At 35.5% G+C, this 14,442-nt stretch overlaps 2 protein-coding genes across 2 annotated transcripts in view; both read left to right on the top strand.

Annotated features, from left to right (window-relative positions):
• The window catches only part of LOC135213129 (ephrin-B2-like), a 79,420-nt gene extending 74,079 nt beyond the window's left edge, over positions 1-5,341 (top strand). Inside the window, exons 4-8 of the mRNA XM_064247043.1 lie at positions 1,024-1,155; positions 1,926-2,093; positions 2,441-2,613; positions 4,083-4,525; positions 4,868-5,341. Of these exons, the coding sequence (XP_064103113.1) occupies positions 1,024-1,155; positions 1,926-2,093; positions 2,441-2,613; positions 4,083-4,133 (524 nt within the window). The 3' untranslated portion in view covers positions 4,134-4,525; positions 4,868-5,341. The remainder of the gene's footprint in view (positions 1-1,023; positions 1,156-1,925; positions 2,094-2,440; positions 2,614-4,082; positions 4,526-4,867) is intronic.
• A 2,809-nt stretch (positions 5,342-8,150) lies between these two features.
• Positions 8,151-13,518, top strand: LOC135213128 (zinc finger protein OZF-like). Its single transcript, XM_064247042.1, has 2 exons — positions 8,151-8,196; positions 11,074-13,518. The coding sequence occupies exon 2, from the start codon at positions 11,966-11,968 to the stop codon at positions 13,196-13,198; it is 1,233 nt and encodes a 410-aa protein (XP_064103112.1). The 5' UTR covers positions 8,151-8,196; positions 11,074-11,965; the 3' UTR covers positions 13,199-13,518.
• Positions 13,519-14,442: the final 924 nt, after the last annotated feature.

Below are 14,442 nucleotides of genomic sequence, written 5' to 3'. Positions count from 1 at the left end.
CTCGAATAATACTGGTTTAAAAACATTCAGGATCTGTAGACAGAAAGGTTCACATGTCACATAAACAAAAAGGACATTTTCGTCATGCTGACATAACATATTCTGGTTATAGATACAAAGACATGTATTTAATTATTTTATTTGTAAAGTTACCAAAGATCCTTTGACATTTAGACTGAAGACAATCGTATTAAATAGGTTTAAATAATTTTACGGAATGCAAAAACTGTGATTTTCATTTCTTGTAAAAATAAGAGACATTTGTGTCCTGCTGACATAACATTCAGGTTATAGACATAGAGACCTGTATTTCTGCTTTTATGAAATCCGTCCACTGACTTACACGGATCCATTCAAAGCAGATATACAGACATCCGTGTTTATAGTACTTATGATAGTGTAAGAAAAGTAAGAAACTTATTAATAAATACATGAGTTCAGTTCAGTATCTTAAATTTTCCAAAACATGTCTCTCAGTTTAGGAATTGTTATCAAAAATACTATTGCCTTTACAGTTACTAATGAAAATAATATTATTAACATAACAGGGACTTCTCATGTAAAGCTATTAATAAGAGTGATTACCAATAAAGACACTAGCACCGTGCTATAGTAGATTCAGCCGTGAATCTGATGCCTAGGCCCGTCCCTTACGACGCTCCTGATTGGCGGTTGATAAGCCAATCACAGGGCTGGAAACTCTCAGTCTCTCTCGAGAGTTCACATAACCAGGATTTGTGTTCCATCTCTCCTGAGGGATACGTCTTTCAAAAGTATCCTTCAAGAGAGGTGGAACATACATCCTGCCTACGTGAACTCTCGAGAGAGACTGAGAGTTTCCAGTCCTGTGATTGGCTTATCAGCAGCCAAACAGGAGGGTCGTAAGGGATGGGCCTAGATATCATATGCACGGTTGATGTGACTCTACCATAGCACTATCAAAGTGGTTAAACAATCATCTCAGTTCACTACATTTCAAGAAAAGGAATAATGACACTTACAAATAAATCTTCATCTTAACAGCCACGTCCAGCAAGGAGGACCTGCACAGGCGCATTGGAGGTCGTTGTACCTCCCACCACATGAAGGTCATCTTCAAAATCTGCTGCAGTCCAGAGCCCCAGAGTCCCAAGGAAGACGAGTCTCCTAATCAAGGTTAGGACCTTTCTGAGTTGCACGACCTCGGTCCCTTTTGTAGTCCTCCAGATCCTATGGTATATTCCTTCTTAGGAACAAAATTTTATGGTACTGGCATTCTTAAGAAAAAATCTTATGGTATTGTCCTTCTTGTGAACAAAATTCAGTAGTATTATCCTTCTTAGGAACAAAATCCTATGGTACTGTCTTTCTTAGGAACAAAATCCTATGGTACTGTCTTTCTTAGGAACAAAATCCTATGGTACTGTCTTTCTTAGGAACAAAATCCTATGGTATTGTCCTTCTTGTGAATAAAATTCAGTAGTATTATCTTTCTTAGGAACAAAATCTAGTGGTATTGTTTTTCTTAGGAACACCAGTGGTATTGTCCTTCTTAAGAACAAAATCCACTGGTATTGTCCTTCTTTGAAACAAAATCCAGTGGTATTGTCCTTCTTATGAACAAAATCCAGTGGTATTGTCCTTCTTATGAACAAAATCCACTGGTATTGTCCTTCTTAGGAACAAAATCCAATGGCATTATCTGTCACAATGTCTTCTTTCCCAGATCATACCTGTCTTAATATCTTGTGTCTCAGAGGCATACCTGTCTTAAGATCGTGTCTCAGAGGCAGATTTGTCTAAACATCTTCTGTCTCGAAAGCAAATCTCTAATTACTTTAATATTGATAGATAAACATAAAAGCTCTTTCCATCTCTTTAACATACCAGAGTCCTCAAGAAATAGTTCCCTATAAAATAGAAATAACTTTTTCCACTTTCTGCAGATTCTGAGCCCCCAGAAGAAAGCAGCAGGGCAGCCCCATCGACGACTGCCTCAACAACTCTGCACACAACCCCTAAATCTACAACGGTTGTGGCCGTGACCACGGGGAATAGTTCGTACTATGAAATTGTAATAGACAGTGACGTTTACAGTACCACCAGAAAAACAGGTTAGTTATTATTATTATTATTAGATTTGAAATAATTGATTATATGTTTTAATTCGATGCAGTTATGAATCCCTGTCTAAATTAAAGCTTGTTTTGTATTGTTGAGGTAGTTCCTCTACATATATATACATACATACATACACTGGAAAAATGTTCATTTATGAATTTATGTCCCTTATACCCTTGTAAATATAGTAGGTTATAAATATCTGTTAACTCGATGCAGAATACACCTGTGTATGTGTATATAAATACATACATACATACACCCAATAATATGTTTTCATATGTATATATTTGTATGTGTATATACATACATATAATTATTCTTCTTCTTCTTCCTTTAGATTCACAGCCACCAGATCCCGGAGAGAACGAGATCGTACAAAAAGGAGAATTGGTTCCTGGTACCTCCTCGGCACCAGCTGGAACCAGCAACTCTTTGTATATAGCATTTTCCTGCGCCCTCCTCTCGCTATTAATCCAGGGGTTCGGCATTGAATTCATGCCAGTGGAAAGGGTGAGTATTAAGTGTCTGTCAAAATCTCATTTGTCAGTCGTGCCTGTAAGTTACTTTAGACTCAGTTTCGACCCTGTAACTTTGAAGTTTAAGCTCCAGAGATGCTTGTGTCATTAGGCAGTTAGTCGGTCCAGTTGCTGGAATTGCATAAACCGACCTTTATTTGTTTTTCGTGTAGGGAAATTAATGTCGATTGTAGGTGTGAGTTAGCAAGAGGATTGTACCCTGTCTTCACGAGTACCCTCGTCGTTGTTCCGAGCTGCGTTTAAGGTCTGTTGTTTTCAAGTTTAAGTTCCTGAGATGCTCTTCTCATTAGATAATTAGATGGTCCAGTGGTTAGTGTGACGTAAATCGACCTGCATTTGTTTTATCGCATGGGAGATGACTTTCAGTTCTAGACATTATTTAGCAAGAATTTCTCCTTTCTTCACGAGCAGGCTGAGACACACGTCACACCTTGTCATACCATTTCCTAGTGCACGGTCTCCCACACATAGCGTAACTGACCACCTTGCACTAAAAAGATGCATGAACATGTGTCTGGAATTTTATCTTTAGTGGCATGCGAGAAAGCCTTTCTAGAATGTCAGTTTTGACTTGAAAGCGAAAGCTTTCTATGGTTGCATGTTTTTTGTTATGCTGTTATTTATTTTTATCATTTTTTTAGGTATTTTTTACACATTTTAGCTCAAAACGGACATTGAAATTCTTATAAAGATGTAACTCAGATATACTGAAATTAGTTTAAAGTCAATTATTTCATTTGAACATGAATTGCTATGCTCTTTGTCAATCAAGTATATTGAAGTATATTCCTCTTAGAGTATGATTAAGACTTGTCCCTGCTAAAAAGTTTTAAATTTGTCTTAGTAGCTACACTTCATGATAAGTAACATTTAGGTGTGTAAATTTCCTCATTTTACTAGATCTTAAATATTAGGCGTGAAAATGGCTCCTTTTATTGAATATCAAAATAATTCTGTGTAAACATGTTCCCTTTTTAGGCAGATCAAAATCATTCTGGGTAAACATGTTCCCTATTTGTCAGTTCAATGTAATTATGCGTAAACATGTTCCCTTTTTGTCAGTTAATTGTAATTAAGTGTAAACATGTTCCCTTTTTGTCAGATCAATGTAATTCTGCATAAACATGTTCCCTATATGCCAGTTCATTGTAATTCTGTGTAAACATGTTCCCTTTTTGGCAGAGTAAAATAATTCTGCGTAAACATGTTCCCTTTAACAGATGAAAATAATTCAATGTAAAAAATATCTCCTTTTTTGGCAGACCAAAATAATTCGGTGTAAAAATGTCCCGTTTTTCCTCAGATCAAAGTAATTGTGAGTAAACATGTCCCCTTTTTATCATATCAAAGTAATTCGGTGCAAAAATATCCCCTTTTCTGTCAGACCAACATTTCTACGCAGATGCTGCATTGGCGTCCGCTAACTTCTGTCTGCTCCCACAGGTAAAAACGCTTGGATCGCAAATGACGAGAACTTCAACGTCAGAGAGATAAGACTTCGTCACCCTCCACCCTCATACCCCAAATCTCACCCTTGCGCCTCTCGCTTTGATATCCCAGTGCCCATCCCCCTCCCTCCCCTCCTCTGTCTCTCCCCACACTGCCCTGAATGCCAAAGACCCACATTTTCTAGTCAAATTGGGGCAGTGTGGGAAGCTGATCAAGTGTGCTGTTCATATAAAGCTACGTCATATTGTTATGTGATTCGTATATAGGACCAAGTCTCTGTGGACTCTTCGGGAAATTACAGAAGAAGAAGAAGAAAGAAAATGCGCCAATACCGAGATGTTTTGCTAGAAAACTATGGCGGGAAGGAATAACGTATTTTGGTAAAAAGATTCGAAAGAACGGAATATGTTCTTTTTGGAGAACGAAAGAATTACGCAGTAAGTGTTAAAAGTGTCTTTATATTTAAATAACTCAGCCCGTCATTGGTACCTATAACCTGTTATTTAAAGGGTACATTATGATATTTTTACAACTATTCTCTTAGACTGGTTCATATTTTTTTCTTTTTAACCAATTATTTCAAAAGGTAAATTGTCAACAGTTTTGTAAGTATGTCGTAGAATGTTCATATTTTTTCTTCTTAATTAGATCAGAGGTAAATTGTCAATATTTTTACTGTTCACGTAGATTTTTTTTAAACCGTTTCCTTAAAAGCTTAATTGTCAGCATTTTATCAAATATTATTTATGATTTATTCATATTTTTTTCTTTCTTTTCAGAGCATATCACTCAGAAGAGAGGAGTCTGATTACAGAAGGAATATTATAAAAAATAAAATCACCTGCCCAGGCGTTAATTACTCCAGTGTGCCATTAGCTGTCAACAGGATATTTTCGACAAAATAAATAAATAAATAAAATCCTTCCACAAGCGAGTAATGTAAAAATTAATATCTGTAAAGGTATCTCCTCAGTGCCATTATTTCGAAGCAGATGAACAATACTCATGTACGCGTCTAAGTATATACACGTATTAGCGTCATTTTTTGGCGCTTGTTAACAAAAGAATGATCAATTTTAATGCTTTTGCCAAATGGTTACTAAGATTTCCACATTTCCTTCAGAAGAGAGAAGCAATCTAAGTCTCGAGTCGACTTTAGTCCTGAAAAGTCCATTTCAAAATGGTTCGTCTTCCTTTCATTTTTTTATTGAATCTGTACTTGTGCATCCAACATATTGCTAATTATATATATACACGAGTCTTTCATTATCCTGATTCCTTCCACCTTTATCTTTTTAAGTTAAACGAAGGAAGCTTCAGATTTACTTTATAAGAGATCAGGAGAGGACGGGAGACTTGACAGAAATCTTGGGGGAAAACCAGCGATTGTATTCGCGCTTTCACAAAAAGATTTTTAGGCGCGAGTAAGGAAGACCAGCGCTGCCAGGTATACGATTATGATCTGCGCCACCCTAAATTAATATATATTTAACAAATATGTAACGACAACCTATATATGTCATTTTCAATACATTGAGAACTGAATTTTTGTGAAAACATGACTTACTGAAATTCCTTTGAAAGTTAATAACATGCTGTACGATTCATGTCTGTTATTGACTGGCAACAGTAAATGATCTGTTCTGTTAAGTATTACGTAATCCCAGTTTTGTGTTTATGGTGACTGTGGATAATTTTGAAATGAGTCGTATGTTTTGAATGCTCAGGTTACTCCTTGACATGGTGTTTAAAACTGTATTAACAAACACAGGAAGGTGCATTTTAAGTGTGAAGAGATTCAAACTTTTTCGCTAAGTATAGGCTATACCATGGCGAATTAGAGACTGGTTTATCAATGATACCGGTCGAAAATATAACACCAAAAATGAAGGATTGTGATAAACAAACAATAAGCTATTTTCCTACATCGAAGAAAAGGCTTTCAAGTCACATGGACGAATCCCATGTCATCATCAATTGTAGGTCCAACTTGTGTAAACTAGTATATCCCTAGGACCCAACTGAAGTCAGGTTTGGTCATCATATTGTACAAAGATATCCTGAAAGTCATTTCTCTTCCTTTTAGACAAAAGATTGAAACTTATGCCGAGATAACTGCATACGCAAGTTAAATGAACTCTGACTAATCTTTTAAGATGAGAATGTGGATGAAGAGTGGTATTTCGAATTGGTTAGTATGAGAATTTATACATATTTCAAGAATTATTTGTGAAATTAACTACAGAAAAACAAAGTTAAAATTACCGTATTTTGCATATTCTAGCAACAGTTAATGAGTGTGCATTGTCTCAAGACAAACTTTGTTTTTCTTATCTAGGTCCTATTTAGCGTAATTCAAGTCCCCCAAATGACTAGGCATAGAATTTAAACAAAATAGTATCACAAGTTACATTTAGCGAGTAAACACAAGAAAATAATAAGCCAAAAAGTGTTACTTACTTCGGTTGTGATTGATATTGATATTATTAAACTTAGCAAGGGAGACATAGGTGAAATTATATATGGAAACTACTACGCATTGATAGAAATTGAAATTCCTATATTTATTTTAGTTACTCAATAAAATAGTTCATTTTCTTTAATCTAGAATTGAAGTCGTTTTCTTTAATGAGAGGGGGACCATGGCAATCGCCGCAAGGTTCATTGAAAAAAATTATTACTATAAGTGAATAAATAATAAAGCAATCCATTTTAAGGTTTTTATGCTGGGGAAGTTAATTCATTTTTATCGTTGGTGTGTGTGTGTGTATGTCTGTTTGTGATGGAGATGATGAAAATGTCCCACTCATAGTTTTACAGATATTGTCTTGACGTTGATAAAAGAATTGTTATTGTTATAAGTTACAATAAAAATGAAAGTTAGTTTGGAATTTCTACAAAAGCACTCCGCATGGACTGCAAGGAACGTAACCGCTGATACGACATCCACTAGGGATTGGGGCGTCCAATGTATTTTCGCCTGGTTTAGTACTGACCCCTGGGGGTTAATTACAGTCGTCCGAATAAATATTACTTAAAATTCTTGTTCAGGAGGTAAAACTGCAATGAAAAACCGCAACTGCCATAGTCTAGGCCGCCGCGGATAAGTACCCTAGATCTACCGTTAGTTTTGAAAGTGAGAGAGAGAGAGAGAGAGAGAGAGAGAGCTCTGTCAAGGAATTTAAGGACAGGAATTAAGGACGAAATCAGAAAGGCTGCTTACAGCCCTCAAAATTATTAATTAGTATTATAAATTAAACTATTTGACAGACAGGGATCTCCTGACTGGAACCATTGTAATTCCATCCGATATACTGAATGAAATTCGAAACCAAGCACTCATGTAATTTGCTGTATTGGAGAGTATACTACTGTTTGCATAAATCGTCAGTGTTGTTTAAGGAAAAGGATTATATAAAAAAGTAATAATATAAATGCATAAAGATTACTAATAACAGTAATAATTATAGTGAAGCCATTTCAGGGAATATGGGGTTGTTTTGGTTTGTATAAAAGGAAAGAGAAGGACAAGAAATATACAAAAATGGAAAATAAAAAGAAATATTCATCAGTTTATATTTCATGATAAGGTTTTATTTAAGAAAATTATTGATATAAACGATGATAATATAAATGCATACTTGGAACGACAGTATGGTCTGAATAATAGATCCATCTTATAGTGGAAATAGGATTGTTTTTGGTTCATATAAAAAGAAGAAATGGACAACAGATACATAAAGATTGAAATAAAAAAATATGACTAATTAAAATGAGCATAATAGATTTTTAAAGAGGCGGGGGGATTCTCCCAGAATTGCTGCCAGACGACCCCAACGTGAGAAGAAGAAGAAGAAATGTAAACAAAACCGTTTGTGTAAATTGTGTTTACTTGACGTAAATGTCAACTGTCCAAAAATTATTAAATAATTCAATATTTTATTGTATACCTATCAGTAGGAAATACAGAGGAGAATAAAAATAGAGATAAAGCAATAAAACTAGAATGCGAAAACATAATGAAAAACATAAACGACCAAGAATCATTACTGATTTTAACTACATTGGAGATCAGAATACCATAGAAATATTAAAGGCTTCTTGAATGGTGAGTAAACATATTTTTAATGCTTAAACAGCGATAGGTTAAACCTAGGGCTACCTACCTACCTAGGCTATTTTTCGTCGATGAATACTATAGCTACCTACTACCTAGACCTAGCGTAGCCGTAGGTTAATACCTAGCTATAGGATTTATTTGAAATTAATTGATATAATTTTGCATTATTATTATAGCAGTGGTATTAGAATGGCGGTAATTCTTCAGGCAAGCCGCATCACCATTTTCTAAAAAACAATTAGTAGGTAGGTAGTACCTACCTAGTAGTAATAGGTAGGTACCTACCTAGTAATCCTTCATTTTATGGTGTAGGTATTTTCAATGAATCTGATCTTATTTTCTTGAGGAAATGTCATCTTAACACCCTTTTCCATCCAACAAGCTTGGGGGCCCCCAGTTGGGGACCGGGGTTTTTGGTGGGGAAATGCCAGAAAGGATGAGTGCTTTGCAGCAATACTAGGCTAATCATAACAAATGCATAATTAAGACAAGATCACCAGCCAACCTAACATCCCCCACCTAACCTAACTTAGAAGCCGTATTCTCATCTAGCGGGGGGGGTTGCGCCCCCCTGTGACCCCCCCTCCCACTTCGCCACTAGGTATATTAACTTATATGATGAATGGTGGACAAAAAAATTAACAAAAGTATACGCCCACTTACCAAAATATTATGGAGTTGAAGGATATAATAATGCTTGGGAAAGCTTCAATTCCCCTCCAGCCAAGTCTAATACCTATCTAACAAAAGTTAGGACTACACCATAACTTAAAATTCAAATTAACTTCAAAACACTCTAAATTACATCGCTTATGCCGCCGACGTCCTTTCGTCACTACAGAGTGATCACACCTAAAGGCGTTCCTGTTGTAGTCGATCCGACATATAGCTCCACAACGCTCGCAGCGTTTTTTCTGTAGAATTAAATTATGTCTTTGAGCATATTCAATCACAACTTCTTTACCACCATTAGACAAATAATGATAAAATTCACCGTATCCCACATTGCACTGCAAACAATCGGTAGGAAATCGATGGTCTCTGTCAAAATTAATGTCAGAAGGGCCAGCCACTGCCTCTGCCATAGCTACAGTAAGACAAAATTCCCGGTTTTCCTTCATTATTCGAAGTATTCAGTCAAACAAGGATACAAATGGACACTGGACAGTTAACTTTATTATTCCGCTGAAATCCTAGTGAAACTTAGTTTTCGACTGAAGTCGTTCGTAATTTCTCAGCCAATAATGAGTAACGAACTGCTTTTGTTTGCGTAAGAAAGTGAGTTAAAGGGCTCATTAAAAGTAAACATTGCCGCAGAGGAAACATCTCTCCCGACTTAGGAAAAATTTGAGGTAAAAACTTATCAAGCTCATTTAATTCCTCCCCATTCAATCTCTCATATAATGACTACACTTTTTATATACCTTTCACATGCTCTTTCCTTGTAGGTGATTATTATTTTTAATATCTAGTGCGGAGTGCTTCTGAAGTATTACCAGAATGGCAAGTTTGAACCTCTCCTAACCTAGCCCAGGATGCCGGATTGTGCTCTGCTAGGTATGGCTCACTGGGCATCCTTTAAACTTAGCCAAAAAAAAAAGTTTAACACTTTTACTATTTACACGGTCACACCCTTCCCTAATCTTTCACTTTAACGCTGTACCAGTCAAAGTGGAGAGTATTCTGCAGTTGGTGTAGCAGGAGAAGTGCTGATCTTTTCCAAGCATCTAGTATTTTGCAAGTAGCAAATTGCCTTCTGTTTCTTATTTGCTTAAGAGAATGATTTTCATTTATTAACCTAAGGTTGCAAAGCGTCGATTTCTTAAGTAGAGCCATAGCTCAGTGTGCCTCAAGCAAACTGAGACAGATATGCTAGAATTTTGAAAGAGGTTCTTTTCAAACTCTTAAGCTTCCTTGCAAGAATTTATCGTCGTTACTCATAGGTTAAATGATCGAATGGTCTCCTGGCGACCACCTGGACGGTAGTGCGACCACCTTCCCAAAAATTAACTTTAACACTTAGCAATTTCGAGAGGAATGTAGAGGTCTCAAGTTGCTGCTTCCACGGGCACTGGCTCGCAACTCATGCCTATCTTGGGTTACAGATAATGTTAAAGTTATTTTTTGGGAAGGTGGTCGCCAGGAGGCCATTCAATCATTTACACTATATCTAGTTAACAGAGCAGACAAAGCACTGGAGTATGTTTTGCTAGAGAACCTGATATTAAAGATTTACTTCATGTTAACTCTCACCTCCAGTCGGTGCATGAGTGCTATTCAAGCCTCATCAAGTGTAAAAGTATAGTCCCTTACCTTGACATCCTGTGCACTTCTCTTCATTTTGAAAAAAAAAATATTAGTCTGTTATTCTTTCTGTGTATCAGACACTATTATTATTATTATTAATAAGTACTTTAATGAAACCATTAAGTAAAGTTGGTGGACCATTTTAGGATTCAGACAAAGGGTTTTTTGCTTAAATCAGAATTTCAAAATGGAACAAGGTAAAGCTAAAGAAGTTGGACAGCCAATTGAGAATAGACCAAAGAGAGTGGATGAAATTAATGAAGCAGAAAATAGTCTAGCTAGGACTGAAGGTAATTCACGAGAACCCTGTGGTATCATCTACAGTTTGCCTTACAAGGCACACACTGTTAGCAGAATTATTGATGTGATAGGCTTTAGTAAAGCAATGGTTTGTTTATACAAGAAAGATATTGTTATTGAAAATATAGATATGTATATGCCAAATATTTGTACATTTTTGTTATTAAAGATTACTGAAATTGTTTATGTATGTAGTTTGTAATTGTACCGTACTGAAATGTCATCAGCTTTTATTTCATATGTGCTCTTCTATTTCAGGTGATGGCAGAAGTGATGGAAAGAGTTTCATGGTGTTGCTAGTTTGAGTAACAAAAGTAGATGTTAATTTGAAGTAGCACAGTGGATGGCATATTTATACATCCAAGTCCAAATATTTAGGATGAAATGACAATGATAACACTGATAAGGGTAAAACAGTATCCATGTCATATGTGAGTCTTTTACATTTTCCTTGTTCTCAAATATCCAATTATTTGTATGTACAGGTTTACAAACTCCACAGTTGGGGGAAGTTTCTGTACTATGAAAATATTTAATATTGTGCTACATGATCTGGTAATATATTTATTAATATTTATAATAAGCTATGCTCCCACTTCCTTGTCATGTGTAAATGATTAGAATAAAAATGATGGGAACTAGGAGTTAACCAGAAAGTTCACCTCAAAACAATTTTGATTGTTGTATATTTATTTGGAAGAGAGCACAATATTTATTGAATGAAATCTCTAGTAAGGATGAGACTGATTTTTTCAAAATGATGATGTTGGAGAAACACTATTTATAGTGAAAAATAATCTTGTGTCACTGAGATCATGGTGTGTATTTAAATGTCTCTGGTGTCATATAAAGAGATTTTAGTGATAAGGCTCTGTAATTTAATATTTCTAGTGGATCCATGACGAGTGATTAATATTTTGCAAAATTTTTTCAATTTTCCATTGATGTAACTATCTCAAGAAAGGTATTTTCTATATGAAAGATCACCAATCTGTGGTTGTATGGTAATTGGGATGGATATAAAAACTAACATGTAGAGATTCCCATTAGGAAACTAGAACATTTAAAGATAAACTTTGATTCAGATATCAAGTGTAGAATTTAGTATAGTGTACAGTACTGTGGACACGTTTTAGTAAATTTCTGAAATATGAGAATATATGTTGAAAAGACATCCACCTCTATGGAAAATAGAGAAGAAAATAAACAAAAGACGCAAATTATCTGTACCGAAATCAGCAGCAGAGAAAAATCATCAGTGTGTGAAACATACAAAGACTCGTGTAGGGACTCAAAGGTGGCTAGCCCCATGGAAAGAAACACAAACGAAGATCCACGCATCTGTCAAGAATTTGGAAAGGTATTCAGTGAAAAAGGCATTCTCAATGTTCGCAAGAGAGTTCAGAAAGAAAGGAAGTCATTTGACTGTCAGGAATGTGGAAGGAAATTTAACCGTGGGTCTCACCTCACCTGCCACATCAGAATCCATACAGGTGAAAAGCCATTCGTGTGTCCGGAATGTGGGAAAAAGTTTGGCTGGAAAGTTAATCTTACTGAACATATGAGAACTCATACGGGTGAAAAGCCTTTTCTGTGTCAAGAGTGTGGGAAAGGGTTTGGCTACAAAAGTGATTTGACCCATCATATGAGGACACATACAGGAGAAAAGCCTTTTGTTTGTCAGGAATGTGGGAAAAAGTTCAAACAGAAAGTTCATCTTAATGAACATAAGAAAACTCACACGGGAGAAAAACCTTATCTCTGTCAAGAATGTGGGAAGCAATTTGGTTACAAAAGTGTTTTAATTCATCACATGAGAACTCACACAGGGGAAAAACCCTTTTCCTGCCAGGAATGTGGCAAGACATTTGGGCGGAAATTCTATCTGACAGCCCACATGAGAAGCCATACAGGAGAAAAACCCTTTTCATGTGAAGAATGCGGAAAACAGTATGGACGGAAGTTTCATCTTACTGCACACATGAGAACACATTCAGGCGAAAAGGGCCTTCATTACCAAAGTACGAAAATGCATAAGGAACACCGAAAGCTGTTTGACAGACAGCAGACCCCTGATTCACTTAAAAGCAAAGGAGTTCCCTTGGCAATGGAAACTAAGACCGGAGACACTTCAGATGATGATATTGATTTGAGAATCCATTCCAAAGAAAAGTCGCATCGCTCGCATTCAAAAATTCATGAAAATCAAGAGGCTCTTGATTTACTCAAAAGTAAAGAAAATCCATCTGCTTTAGACTCTGATAGCGAGGAAAGTTCAGAAGATTATATTAATATTCCTGTGAAAGTAGAAATAAAAGAAGAATTTGCCCCTTGTGAGATGAATGGGGTGGTGTATATTAAAGAAGAACCATTTAGTATATAGTGTAGAACAAGGAGGTCTGGAGGTGTCCTATAGAAAAATGCATAACATGACCACAGATACTCATCTTTAGAGATAGATAATATTAATAGTTATAAAGAATCGTGTCCATATTTTCCAGACAATGAGGACATATGTAGATGAAGTACTTACTACAACCTTATATCCTGTATTATTGAGTAGTAATACTGTGGAAGAGATCAATCAGTACCCATTGTTAATATAAAGTGTTGGTAGCTGTGAATATTGTGAACATTGAATTTTTTTAACATTTGTTTTTAATAAATATGAATTATTCTTCATATAATAAAGGCCTAACTTACTTTGGATATTCATTTCTACCAATACTAAGGACCCATTCTTTAGAGCAGCCTTCAGTGACAGGAATGGACTTAACGTATTCAGTAAGTAGATTCAGCATATTACAACTTGTCATGTAGCAAAAGATTCAGAAATATTTATCAGTACCGTACATGTGATTTATAACATTCTAGGCAACATAAAGAAATTGAAAAGGAAGTTCTGAAGATTTTAGGAAATATTAAAAGTTGTTTTGCTACGAAGAAGGAGACAGTACAGTACTAATTTTTAATAAAGTACACTAATTAGATCTTTCTTAGAGTATGTGTTTTACAAGCATATAGGTAACAATAACCAAACTAATATTAACCAAATACCATAATTGTACTTGGAGAGTGATTATGGTCAGTTAATGGAAGGAATCGGTAACCCTTAACCTTTCAAAACAACCAAACTAGATTCGACACCTGGAAACTGGAACTAATAATGTTCAACATGAGAGAGAGCGAATGAAAATTTGTTGCAGTGAAACCAGTGATAATAAATAAAGTAGAAAAGTACAGTTCATTTGTGCCAGCCTTTGGTTTTGATGAAGTTACTCCATGGAAGTTTTTCAAAATAGTTGCTCTTTTACTTTGCCTTAAATTTCATTCGCATAGCATTACATACCAAATATTTTAGATAAAGGCAATAATTTACCACTGGCCTTTCTATCTTGCTGGATAATTGGATATGCCTTATGAATATAATAATGTAAACTAATACCAGTAAAGGTTTTTCTCATTTCCTGGTATGTACTGTAACTGTCAGGAATAGGAGCACATATTGGAATATAGTCAGCTTTATTTAAAAACAAAATACAGTTTCTTTAACAATAGGTTCCTTTATGTTTATTTTGACTCCATTTAAAAATCCAAAGCTGAATACTAATCACTAAATACGATAAT

The sequence above is a fragment of the Macrobrachium nipponense genome, chromosome 42, assembly GCF_015104395.2.
Source record: "Macrobrachium nipponense isolate FS-2020 chromosome 42, ASM1510439v2, whole genome shotgun sequence".
Lineage (NCBI taxonomy): Eukaryota > Metazoa > Arthropoda > Malacostraca > Decapoda > Palaemonidae > Macrobrachium > Macrobrachium nipponense.
The sequence above is the reverse complement of the archived record's forward strand: the minus strand, read 5'-3'. Positions and strand labels throughout refer to the sequence as shown.

Coding starts and splice junctions, on each gene's coding strand:
- LOC135213128 (XM_064247042.1), top strand. CDS start 11,966: ATGAGAATATATGTTGAAAAGACATCCACCTCTATGGAAAATAGAGAA.